At 39.2% G+C, this 14,038-nt stretch overlaps 1 protein-coding gene across 4 annotated transcripts in view; it reads right to left on the bottom strand.

The window, feature by feature from the left end:
• The window catches only part of Dock4 (dedicator of cytokinesis 4), a 400,837-nt gene that overhangs the window by 122,829 nt on the left and 263,970 nt on the right, over positions 1-14,038 (bottom strand). For all 4 annotated transcript variants that reach the window (XM_076941952.1, XM_076941953.1, XM_034514331.2 and 1 more), the window contains exons 16-17: positions 11,990-12,096; positions 164-320 (exon numbers count right to left, since the gene is read on the bottom strand). In XM_076941952.1, coding sequence (XP_076798067.1) covers positions 164-320; positions 11,990-12,096 — 264 coding nt within the window. The remainder of the gene's footprint in view (positions 1-163; positions 321-11,989; positions 12,097-14,038) is intronic.

Consider the following 14,038-nt stretch of genomic DNA (forward strand, 5'->3'; position numbering starts at 1 on the left):
TGGGATCACTACTGTGCTCTTTTGATTAGAAATCCTAAACAGAAGGACCCAGATCTTTTCTAGTCCAAGATTCTTAAATATTTTAATCCTTGCTAAATATGCTTACCAAAATACATACAGTTCCCACGTGCCCTTAGGTTGGAGGGCTGGTATCTTACATTACCATTTTGAGTGAGTTTTGTGGAACAGAGAAATGATGTTATCCAAAAAGACTCCTTTGTGGCCTTCATGGTTTGATTATTGTTCCCAAGGAAGATGACCTTGGAAAATGGGAGTTTGAGGTAGCGGGTAGTATCCTGAAGGTTTGTGTTTTCTTCACACTGTGAAAAAAAATATTAAGAATGGGAGGTGAGACCTCAGAAGAATTATTAAGCATAATTTTCTCTTGTAGCATTCATGAACTGAAAACATTCTGAACAGCATTATAAGCAGAATTTGGCTTTTTAAAAAATCCGCCAAAAATATATAAAAGAATTAAATATGAAATTTGGACCCTGCTTAGTCTGAGTTGAGTTGAGCTCTGTTACTCCCAGTGTGAATGATTCTCTCATGATATTGAAGCACACAGGATTTCTGTTTTCCTTCCTTAAGATGTCATTGTCTTGTTACGAGACTTAGACTATAGGTTTTTACTAGGGTCTAGGAAACAATGCAAATGCCAAAGAAATTACATTTGATGATGATCAGAAGATGTTTTTCGAGAGATGCTTACAGTTCGCAAACATGACATCTGAGAGCTGTTGAACAATTATCACTTTGAAAACCACCAGTTAAGAAAATAGTATTCTAGGAATTTTAACTGTCCCATGGTGTGATTCAAAACTCCATTTCAAAGAAAATGTTAGCTCTGCCCCCGCCCCATCCAATCCTCCAGTCTCCTCCCCAGAACACCTGTGGCTGTGTTCCCTGCTGCTCTGCTCCTAATTCCTGTGGATCCTACAGATCTTCTTTTAACCTCCCTCCTTCCACTTGTTGCTTTGCCCTAGCCCCCAACTCCAGAAGTCACCCCTGCTAACTCACAGGCAATGCCTTCCATAAGACCAGATAAGCTATCTGCGGATCTTCTCTTCTCTGTTCCCTCAGAGTCTCTCTCATCCACAGCTCTGCAGCAGCTGTGGCAGCCTTCCCTGATGCCTGTTCCTACCTCTTCTGGACCCCACAAGATCTTCTCCTCTTAGCCATCCTCCTCTAGCTGATTGCTTTGTACAGGTCCCCAACCCCAGCAAGCACCCCTGCTGACACAGGGGTCACAACAAATCAGGTGACTATGGATCCATACCTGTACTTTTGTTCCTCCAGATCCAATCTCCCAAGTTACATTCCTAGCTCTGTAGTAAAAAATCTGCAGCGATTTCCCTTTTCTCTGTGACTCTATCCTCAAAAGATGGCAAAGATCTTCTTCATAAACCTTCCTACCCCTAACTCGCCCATTATTCCAGCCTTCAGCATCACCAGGCACACCCTGAAGCCTGGCCTCTCCAGGAAAATGAGCCCTAAGAAAATCTTCTACCAGGCAGCACACAGCCACCACACTCTGCTAAAGTCCAGGGAGGAAACAGAAACCAAGGAATGAATCACTCATCCAATAGAGACAAAATCAGATACCATCATCCAGACCTATAATCACCCCAATATTAGATACCTAGATGTCAGCATTAAACACAATAAATATCAGCCAGGACAGTATGTCTCCACTGAAGCCTAGAAACCCTAGCACAGCAAGCAATGACTATTCCAAGATACCCAAAGCCCAAGACCTAAAAATAGCCTGTATGAAGATGTTAGAGATACTTAATGAAGAAATTAATGAAGCCCTTAATGAAATACAGAAAACACAAAGAAACAAGGAAATGAATAAAGCTGTCCAACATCTAACGATAGACTCTATAAAGAAAACCAAGAGGGCAATTCTGGAAAAGAAAATTTTAGGAATTAGAACAGGAACTACAGAGGATAGCTTTCATAGAATATATAGGTAGAAGGCAGAATTTCAGGTGCTGAAGATACAATAGAAGACATAGGTACACTGGTAAAAGAAAATGTTAACTCTTAACAATTTCCTCACATAAAACATTCAGGAAATCTGGGACACTATGAAAAGACTAAATCTAAGAATAATAAGAATAGAAGAGGGAGAAGAAACCCAGCTCAAAGGCCAAGAAAATATTTTCAGCAAAATCAAAGAATATTTTTCGAACCTAAAAAAAAAAGATACTTATAAAGGTAGAAGAAGCATACAGAATACCAAATAGATTGGACCAGAAAAGAAAGTCTTCTAGGCACATAATAATCAAAACATTAAATATACAGAACAAAGAAAGACTATATAAAGCTGTAATGAAAAAAGACAAGTAACATAAAAAACTATTAAAATTACACATGACTTCTCAATAAAGACTTTAAGAGCGAGAAGGGCCTGGACAGATGTGCTGCAGACTTTTAAGAGACCACAGATACCAGCCCAGACTCAATTTTTAATTATATAGATGGAGAAAATAAGACAATCCATGATAAAAACCAAATTTAAGCAATATTTAATCTACAAATCTAGCCATATAAAGGATGCTACAGGGAAAACTCTAACCTAAGGAGGTTAACTATAGCCATAAAACTCAAGGAATAAATAATTCCAGACCAGTAAAATAAAGGGAGGGGGGATGGACACAGAGCACACACACATATACACACCACCATCACCATCACCACCACCAAAATAAGAAGAATCAAACAATCACTGGTCATTGATTATAACTACAGACCAAAGAAATCCAGAGAATCACAAGGGCATGCAAAACAAACAAGCAAACAAACAAACAAAAAACCCTGTACTTCATAAGATTAAAACAAATCTTTAAAAAAAGATAATTTTCTACATAGATACCCCTTTCCAAAGTTAAATCAGGATCAGATAAACCATTTGGATAGACCTACTGAAATAGAAGCAGTCATTAAAAGTCTCCAAACACTCCACCACCACCAAAAAAAAAAAAAAAAAAAAAAAAAAAAAAAAAAAAAAAAAAAAAAGGCCAGGGCCAGTTTTAGCTAGAATTTTACTAGACATTCAAAGAAGAGTTAATGCTAATTCTCATCAAATAATGCCACAATAGAAACAGAAAGAACACTGCCAAATTCATGTTGAGGTTCACAGTCACCCTGATATCCAAACCACACAAAGATTCAACAAAGAAAGAGAATTACAGAAAAATTTCCATTATGAACATAGATATGAAAGTACTCAATAAAATACTTGCAAACCAAATCCAAGAACACATCAGAAAGATCATCTACCATGGTCAAGTTGGCTTCATCCCAGAGATGCAGGGGTGGTGTACCATATAAAAATCAAAAAATGTAATCTACTATATAAACAAATTGAAAAAAAACCCAACATGGTCATTTCATTAGATGCAGAAAAGGCCTTTGAAAAATCCAATACTCCTTCATGATAAAAGTTCTGAAGAGAACAGGAGTATAAGGGACATACCTAAACACAATCAATGCAGTTTACAGCAAGCCTACAGCCAACATCTACTTAAATTGAGAGAAACAAAGCAATACCACTTATGTCAGAACAAGAGAAGGTTGTTCACTTTTTTATACCTATTCAATATAGTACTTGAGTTCACTGTTCATTACTGCTCTATTTATAATAGCCAGAAATTAGAAACAACCTAGATGACCCTCAACAGAAGAACAGATTAAGAAAATGTGGTTCATTTACACAGTGCAATATTACTCAGCTGTTAAAAAAATAATATCATGAAATTTGCAGGCAAATAGGTGGAACTAGGAAAAAAATCATCCTGAGTGAGGTAACCTAGACCCAGGAAGACAAATATGACATGTATTCACTTATATCTGAATATTAGCCATTCAGTAAATGGTAACCAAGCTACAATCCAGAGACCCAGAGTGATAGGCATAGAAAACAAGACCGGGGTTGGGGTGGGGGTGGGGGACTACAATGGATCTCTCTGGGGAAAAAGAATAGAATTTATGGGTGCACTGGAGTTATGGAGTGGGAAGGAGAATGGGAGGATCAGGTGGCAAAAGGTGAGAGGTGATAAGATTAAAGGAGAGAATGAGGAGAAAGAAAGCTACAAGTGAAATATTGAAACCTAGTGCAGTGGGAATTTTGTATAACACACAAACACAATCCAAATGAAATCTTCAAATAATGGGAGAGACAGAATCACTACTGGCTATCTCTTATCACCAAATAGAGCTTCCAGAACTGGGACCACGTTTCATCTTTTTGAGTTGTTGACTAAAGGGGTCCCATGGAAATTCCAAACAACCCAGACTGTTGCCAAGATAACAGGTTGTTCTCAACAAATGGACACCAAGGTCACATTGCTGAAGACAATACCCACACAACTCATTGAACATGGAGAAATCAAACTGGTTCACCTCTATGTTCTACTGTCTATAACATGAAAAGGTACTCTGCAGGCTACCAAAAGAAAAAAAGAAAGCCACAACCCAACCAGAAAAACTTTGATATACAATCTGTCCTGCCTGCAAATTATGCTGGCATGACAGTGGCATAACCTTTTAGGAGTCATCAACTGATGTCTGATTTGATTTAAGGCCCATTCCATGACATAGAAACCATAACCTAACATTGCTTCGTTGACTAAGAACCAAAGTCTAAATAGCCCAGAGAACTTGGGTAAGACCTTTCTGGTCTTAAAAAAATACAGTAACAATAAAGTGATTCCTAATTATATTCTATTATACTCATAGATTGGTGTCTTATTCAAGGCATCATCATAGACACTTTCTCTTGCAGTAGATGGGAAAAATACAGAGACCCACAGCAAGACACTATGCAGAGACAGAAAGAGACCTTGGAACACACAGCTTTAAATGTCATGTGTCTATCAAATCCTTCCCCTCAGAGATCAGGGAACCCTATGGAAGAGAAGGCAGAAGGAGCTGGAGAGACAGAGGGGATGGAGAACATAAGGAGAACAAGATCCTCTAAATCAACTGAACTAATCATATGAACTAACAGAGAAGGAAGCACCATGAACCCATGAAGGAGGTCTCCAAGAGTCTCCATCAGGTCTTCTGCATAAGTACTACAGCTTTCAGTTAGTTCTCTTATGGGACTCCTGAGTGTGTGAATGAATGAGCCTCTGGTTTGGGGGTATTCTCTTGGGGCTTTTAAATTGTTCAGTTGGTTTGTTTTGTCCAACTTTGATGTGATGGTTTTTGTTTTATCTTAGCATATTTTATTTTGTTGTTATCACATAGAAGCCTCCCCCCCCTTTTTTTTTAAAGAGAGACAGAAAGGGAATAGATCTGTATGGGAGGTGGAGAGGCCTTGGGAAGAATAGAGGGAGGGAAAACTCTTTTCAGATTATATTATATGCAAAAAGGATCTGTGCTTAGCAAAAAAAATAAATAAAAATAAAGAAATAGGAAAAGTTTTAAAAAAGAAACCTGTGATTAGCAAATGTAAATGGAATTGTGGGTTTAGAAAATATAATTTCACATCTCTACTGTAACGATCTATTGGTGAAGGACTGTCATTTAATGCTCAACAGGAGGATTCCTGATGAGGAACTGGGTGTTCACAGAGTACAATGCAGAAACAGGAAGATCACTTTCTGGCGACAAAGGGACAAACATGAAAGCACGTGATGGGGATGGGGTTGTCATCACAGTAATACAGTGAACTGGAAGACACACATGATAACAACAATGCCCTCTTACCAATGGTATCCCACATCTGCATTTTAAGAAACACACACTTGAATAATAGCATGGAAGGGAAGCAGTGAGACTGCCTACTCTGTGGAGCCATCCTGTGGAAGGATATGTGGCTCCTTCACATGTGATGTCTTCACGTCAGTGCTGTCTAAAAATGGGCTGCATTAGTTAAACACAACACTCAGGAGCTAGAAAGCCTGAAGTGATCCTGAATTTGGACCAGACTGACCAGTCCAAATATTATGCAAGAATTGATATGTTATTTAATTTCTAGATAAAACTTTAATGTACAAAGAAAGTTCCCAGAGAATGTGGGAAGAAGAAAAAAGAGAGGGAACACATAGTGAACAAAATCCAAATAAATTATATATAAATGTATAAGACTGTCAAAGAATAAATAATAAAAAATAGTCTAGTGACTGGAAAAAATTTTAACTACAACATAGACTTAAAAATAACTATATATTACCTATTGTTATTTGTCTAACAAATCCATATAACAAAACATCTAAAAAATGGATACATGCTGAGAGGCTAGCAGATGGTAACATAACATTATGATTTTTTTGTTTTATTTTAATTTGCATATTATTTTTGTAGAGACAATGGTGATCTTAAATTAAAATATTGTAAAAATACTTTAAAATATACAGAACTGGTACAACTTAGATTATTTGGGGTATAGAATTCAAACTCATCTGGGAAGCTCAGTATGTAAAAGTACTTGCTGTACAAGTCCAAAGATGTGAACTCAGATCCCCCAAAACCCATATTTAAGTTGAAAGGGTACCATGTGCTTGTAATCACGTTACTCCTATAGTGAGCTAAGGGGTGGAAGGGGAGAATTCCTAGAAGCTCACAGACTAGGTAGCTTGGAGTACGCAATGCAGTGACAGTAACAAGAGAGTCAGCTTCCAGCAAGGCAGAGGGTGAGCACTGATATGTAAGGCTGTCTTCTGACCTCCACGTGCATACCATGACACAGGTGCATTCTTACATGCAAATGTCATACACACACACACACACACACACACACACACACACACACACATTTAAAAAGTAAAAAGGTGCTGGAAAGATGGCTATGTGCTTATGAGCATGTCCTGCCATTCCAGAGAACCCAAGTTGTGTTCCCAGTACCCATATCAGGTGTCTTATAACTGTTTGTGGCTCCAGCTACAGAGAATCTGGTACCCTCTTCTTGCCTCTGAAGGTGCCAGTACGCTCATGTGCACACATACACACACACACACACACACACACAAACATGCAAATAATTAAAATATTTTTAAATTGATACTCATATGAACTTCACTCTATATTTGTTCAAATATTTCTAATGCCAGTGTCTTGGTAACCGACAATAGTTAAACTGCAGAATCCCTATGGTACTTGAGACCAGTTTGTGAGATACAAAAAAAAAAACCCTATTTTTTTAAAAATAAAATCTTTAGGAAAGACCTCTTTAGTGAGTTGAGAAACAGAGTCAGAATATCACAAGATGTTCTTGCCAGGAATTGCTCTGAAACCCAAGTACTGGTATGAATATAATGAACAGTTCACCATTTTCTCCTTCTGTCACATTTCCAAATGGTTTCTTTTGTTTCTTCAAGATATATCACATAGACCAAAGACTCTGGAAAATATGCATAGTTTAAATAAAATTATGAAGTAAATACTTCAAATATTTTCCTTAGAAAACTGTGTAGGCAAGAGAATGTTCTGGACTCTTGCATATCTGCTTTCCCACTTGATCCTCATCAGGACATGGAACACATTTCAAGTCATGAACCCAAACTCAATCCACTCTTTAAGTGTACCTGGGCTACAGAGCTTGGAACATGCTCTGCTCTCCTATCTCCATTTGATATGTCCTTTGTACATCTATGTAACTTTCTATGATGAACACCAAACCCATCCATGATACTCACTCCAGCTATTCCCAGGCCTTTACCTGAGGAAATTCTCGCTGTATAGAACCATCTTTTAATACAGCTTTCTTTCCTCAACTAATAGGCTCTTGGATTATTCTGTCAGAATTTTGGGATTCCTGCTATTGTTATGATGCAGACTACAGACATATGATTCTGGACAATGGCTGTGCTCCGGGTCTACAGTGTGCCATGAAGAGTCTACTTGTGGGGCCATAATGACCAGGTTAGTTCCACCAATCCTGCTTGGCTTCATCTGCCCAAACCTTAGCATTCGAAGTATGAGACACGGTGTCTCAATAGCTTCCTATAGCTAAACTGTGTCATCCTCATGTATAAAACATAACCATCAGCAGAACAACACTGTGAGCACAAAAGATATTTTAAGATATTCTTTTAAGAATAGGACAGAGAAATAGAGACAGAAAGAATGATAGATATGAACTATGAGAGATAGTTCACCTATCATCTAAGTAAATAAAAGCATGTGACTCTTGATAGTAATTTAATAAAATACAAAGAAATTCTTATCACATACCTTTTATTGTTCAAGGCTTTAACATGCATAATTAATACATAATAGAGATACTGTACATTTGAAAATCAATATAGGCATCTTAGGCAACATTTATGAGTATTTATTGGGCACTTCTCCACACTTCACATATACGATTTCTTTCATAACCATCCTATGATGTAGAATATTGTGGCCGAGGCACTTACATGATTTGCCTAATGTTGCAGTATTACTTAGTGTCAGCATCAGGAGAGTAACAAAGCTTGTTTTCATAACTATGAAACACTGCCTTTTCCCACTATTCTTTTAACTCAGTTTTAAATTTTGTGGAAACAAAGGTGAGCTTCATATTGCAGTCTCGACAAATACAGACGGTCAAGTTGACTCTCTTCAAAAGCTTAACGTATGACAGACAAAATGACACAGGGCTTCAAGAGGAGCGTGTAACTAAAATGATCTCATGAGATGTAAGACTCTGTCTGAGTCTTATAGTGAAATTGCTAGTCTATGTCTTGAAACATAGGAAACAAAAGAAATTGTGGAACCAGGCTGTTAGGTAGGACAAGCAGACAAGAGCAGAGGGAACATGGCACATGAGCCTGTAGTAGAATAAAAGATTTCCATTTGATGGTGGGGACTCTAGGAGAGAAATGAAATTCAGTGGTAGACATAAATAGGAAAATTGTTCTAGAAGGTAAGTTGTAAGACAGGGGCACACGGCAGCAAGGATTTTTAGCCCAAAAGACTACATACTCTCCCACTGGTCAGTTCAGAGTTCAGAGGAACTGAATGCAAGAATTCAGGGAAGAATTCACTTAATAGCTCCTTTAAACTGAGTCTGCTACTGGATTGGGGGAACAAAAACATGTTGCTGACACATATTTGCTTTAATAGTCTGCAATCAACACAGGTCATCTTAAATACATTAATGTACTACATATTAGAGATAAGAACTAGCTTTTTGACCACATTTGGGTCTGAAGTCAGATCTTATAAGAAGGATGGGCTCTGTTGTATGTTTACAGAAGTACTTGAAGTAGTACAGGTGGCCTCTATCTTTGAGACTACACCGCTTGCTTATAGTCATTGGAAATCAATTGGGATAGCAGTTGTAAACAGGGTACTATGTCCTGGGCTAACTGCCGACCATGGCCTGAGATATGTGACCGAGAACCACAGTGGTCAGTCCTGACAGTCTTCCAGATCAGTAGCATCCATAAGTATATAAGATCTGGAGTGGGGGGATCCACATGTATAATTTATTAAGAGAACATCATGCCAGTGAATTCCCAGCATGCTAATCAAATAAAGGGTCTACAGCTTAGGACTGTAGAGAATTGAACTGAAAGTACAGAAAATAAAGTCAAGTTGAAATTCTGTAATACCAGCTATTGAAAACCAGATTTAAATAATTTTTAATGACAAAGTTTCTTCTTGTGGGGACGTTTTCAGCAGGAACAGTCACTGCTAATATCATTACTCTATACCTATTAAATTCATAATATTTGCCCATACTTTATCTTAGTATTAAAAAATACAACCAGGAAAGGGGCACTGGCCCTCTTTTTAAGACCTCACACATAAGACCACTGCAGTCATGTGTTTTAGACTGATGTCAAAGCTTAAAGACAACTGTATACCAGGTCTCTTGTGGGTAGGGAATGGGGGGTGGGTGGGAATTTGAGGGTGGGGAGGTGGGAGTGCAGGGGGGTAGGTGAGGGCACATCCTCATAGAAGCAGGAGGAGGGGGGATGGGATAGGAGGTTCCTGGGTGGTGGGGGGAATGTGGTAAAGGGATAAAATCTGAAATGTAAATATAATATACAATAAAAAAAAGAAAGGGGAATATTTAAGGTCAATCATAACCAGAAGGGGATTACCAAGCAGGCAAGAGGGAGAAGAAGCAATGCAGATGAGAGTGAGGCTAGTGATGGGAAGCATGTGAGTGAGTCACTGGTAGACAACAAAATACCACGTGGGGTCTGGAATGGAGCCAGGAACAGCCAGATGACATTAGTGGAAAATTTATGGTGAAACTCAAAAAACAAAAAATCACCACCACCAAACCTTTCCATTAACAATATTTCATCACTTAGATAGTTTATGGTTAATGTGTCATTGTTAATGCAGATGGTTATAATATAAGGAGACTTGGGTGAAGAATACATGGGTATATTACAGCTCTTCTGTGAATCTAAAATGACTACTAAAAAAAGACAAGTGTATACATCGTAGCAGGCCTGGACCATGAAGATTTTCAACATGAAAAGCCCAGAGATCTTGAATAAGAGGACCTCCGTAGCTAGGCAGAGTCAAACATGACTGTAATAATCTGCTACTTGAGAGGCCGAGGCAAGAAGACTGCATTCAGGGGCCAACCTAAGGCAACTTAGCAAGATCCTTTCCGAAGGTAACAGGGCAAAGCCTGTGGTGTAGCTCACTGGTATAGTGCCCCCATCACCACCACCCCCAGGGTCTGTAGCCTGTGGCTAATCAGGAGCAAATCACTGAAAGCTCATGTGAATGGTGAATAGTGGCATCTTGAACCACTGACAGGACTGAGCAGTGGAGGCAGTGGGAAACGACTCGTTTCCGTATGAGATGGGAATGAAAGAGGAAACCTGTGCCTATTAAATAAAGAAGAAGAAAATTGCTGAAGTGTGTTTACATTTTGAATGGATGGCACTAGACTAAGAAACAGTTATAGACACAAGAGAAAGAGAGAACACAGGAAGAAGTCCTGAGGGCAGGAGGTAGAGTTGCTTTCCCAAAGGCATCTTGCCTCATCCCTAAGACCAGAAGCAGGAAGAAAGAGAGGAGTGCAGATAAGGGTTCAGGTTAGGTGGCCGGGAAAGAGCACAGGAAGTTCTAGAACTTCCTGTCTAATGGCTTCTGTTTTTTTCCAATAGGCAGAAAGGAATCCAGCCAGGCGATGGTAAACCTTCACCTAGCAAAAGGAGTATTTTCAAGAAAACTGCATGCATACTTAAATAGTTGATTTTATTCTGTATTTCATTCTATGAGTATTCTCAGATAATTTCTGTGAAGCTCCTGCTTTCTGAATTTTTATGTTGATGCCTACACCAGCATACTTTGTTCCACCTTTTTTTTTGAGAGTTGTGACTTAAAAGCAATACTTGTAATAAAAATGCATAGATAAAAATTTTTAAAAGTAATGTTTAACTTAATAAACTTTCCTCTGAAGATACATAAAATGGTATGCATCAGTAGTACTTACAAAACTATTTCTAAGGTATATTTAATCCTATCACAACCACAGAAAGGACTTTGAGATTAACACCCCAACCCAATTTATGTGAATAAATTTATTCTTACATTAAAATAAAAAATAAGACATTTAAAAAGTATGTTTTAGGGTTGAGGAGCTCAGTGGTTCAGAAGTTGCTTTATATGTGCCTAACTTGTAAAGAATATATTTGACCCCCAATACCAGAATATATGCAAAAATATATATAAACATACATACACACACATACATGTGTGTGTAAGTATATTAGTGTATCTATGTAAAATGTGACATTTAAGACAGAGAACTTAGAAACAATACTTACAGAAAGACAGTGTCTTGTTTACAATTTTTTTTAAATACTATGTAGACCAGGGTGACCTTGAATTCAGAGATCTGCCTGACTCTGCCTTCTGAATGCTGGGATTATAGGAGTTTACCACCACGCCTGGTCTCCAACCTTATTTGGAAGGGTGTCATTTCTAGTCATTCTTCCATTTTCTAAAGCAGGAAGACACACAGCGAGTAACTGTGCCCTGCTTTTGACTGCCTGTTATCAGTAGGAATCACTGGTACCTTATGTACGATAAGCTCGTGCGTGCCGTCGGGGAGAGTCCTTCCGTCTTCTTGCATTAGGGGTACAAACGAGAAACCGAACAACTTCTTCTCTCCTTTCTCCTTTGCTGTAAAGGAGAGTGACGATTTGCTTATTGAAAGTACATGTTTACACACCTGACAATTTACGCAAGAAGCATGAGCATCAACAACTGCAGCCCCGCCCTCTGAACACACCAGGCCCCCCACACAGTGCGGAGCAGCTTTGTGCTGGCCCCCTTCCGAACGCTGGACTCATGCTTCTGAAACGTCAGCTTACATTCTCTTCCCAGTTGTTTTCACAGGACTCAATACCTGAAATTACGTTCAAGACAATGTCTGGACTGCTTTTTGCCCTCATCTCTTCCCCAGCCCCTCAGCACTTAGCTCCACTAGGGGCAGGATTCTCCCCTGGTTTTTTATTTATTGTTCAAATGGTATCTGGAATATGGTAGCATCTCCATAAATAATGGTTAATGGATGAAGAATGGGTGTGAGGACAAGGCTTTGTCAGTGGGCCTCGAAAGGAGAACTTTCAAGCTCTGTCCTTGTCTGAGTGTGAGGATAAATGCCTCTGTAGAGCTGTATCCCTAGCTTCAGCCAATGGTCCTGAGGAATAAAAAACCCACAAATTGTAAGCTGCTGTTTACCGTGGGCTGACTGCCGTGTTCTGCTAGTCGGAGGTGAGGCGGGGACTTTTCAGATACCAGACACCCAATTAAGGACAACCTTGGCGCGGAGAATTCTGGATGTTATTTACAGGAAAGGAAATGAAGATCAAGGACGTTACACGGCATTACATGGCTTGTTCTAGAACTTTCAAGCCACATCTGTCTTCCTAGCTAGCTACTTTTCTCCCCAAAAAGAGCAAGTGTTAAGGCTTTCAGTTCAAGTGCATTCTTCCCAGGTACGTGCACATGTAAGTCACCAAGGCTCCAGGCAGGAGCCTGTGATAGCTGTAGTGTGGTTCTTTCCATCGTAAGTGTGGCAGTGGATCACCATCCTTGATGAGAACAGCTCAGCTTTGGGACCTAGTGAGACCTGAGCTGAAAATTTAGATGTTCAGGGAATCTTGACCATTACTCAAGGGCTTTAGGGGTGCTCTCTTCCCTAATAACTGCCCCCCACCTTGATGGAGGGGGTGTGGGGCCTCTAACGAGAGGATCCTGGGATGTGTGAACTCACTAAACGTGTGCTTCAGAGGAAGAAAACTTCCTTTCCAATTGATTAATATCCAGTCTAGAGAGAAGGTGGAAAAAGACTGATATTTCTAAAAGCTAGCAAAGTTACAGTAGAAACATCCAGAATGAGGTTTCCCCACAACAGGGCAGCAGTTCATGATCCATGAGACTTGTTCAGCAATAATTCTTGAATTTTATTTAGCTGTCTTTTATGTACTTTGTAATAGTCACTTAAAAACAAAGAGAATCAAGATTCTATAGCATGTACAACTAGTAACAGCAAGAAGCAACGCTAATAGGCTTTTCAAATTAACCATGTGTCATAAAGTAAGACATTAATGTTTAAGACCATGGTCACTGTCCATGGCTATCAGTGACTGAATGGACTGTTGAAGACATCTGCCTAGTATGATATCCTTTTGCTAACACAATACCTTAAGTTCGTGGACTGTTCTTCCTAATTTTCCAGGGACTTCTCCATTCTCCTAGCCACATTTCTCATTTTTCTAGCCTTACCCCATGGAAACCACGGGACATTTTACTAGCTCCCTAGTTTTGCCTGTTCTAAACTGCTGCACAGCTGAAGTCACGCAGCACGAGGCCTTTCAAATTGGCTTTGTTCACTGTGGTGTTCATGTACTCGCACAGATTGATGGCCTATTTATTTTTATTTTTGAAACTGAAATAATTTTCCTCCCTTCCCACCCTCACCCATTGCCCCTCCCACATACTTGGCACCGGATAACCATCTGGGGGCTCTTCCCTTGGGAAGACTCTCCTGCTCTCAACATTTCTTAGTTGTCTATAATTCTTTATCTAGGGTTGGGGGTCTCATGAGATTTATACTTCT

The sequence above is a fragment of the Arvicanthis niloticus genome, chromosome 11, assembly GCF_011762505.2.
Source record: "Arvicanthis niloticus isolate mArvNil1 chromosome 11, mArvNil1.pat.X, whole genome shotgun sequence".
Taxonomy (NCBI): Eukaryota; Metazoa; Chordata; class Mammalia; order Rodentia; family Muridae; genus Arvicanthis; species Arvicanthis niloticus.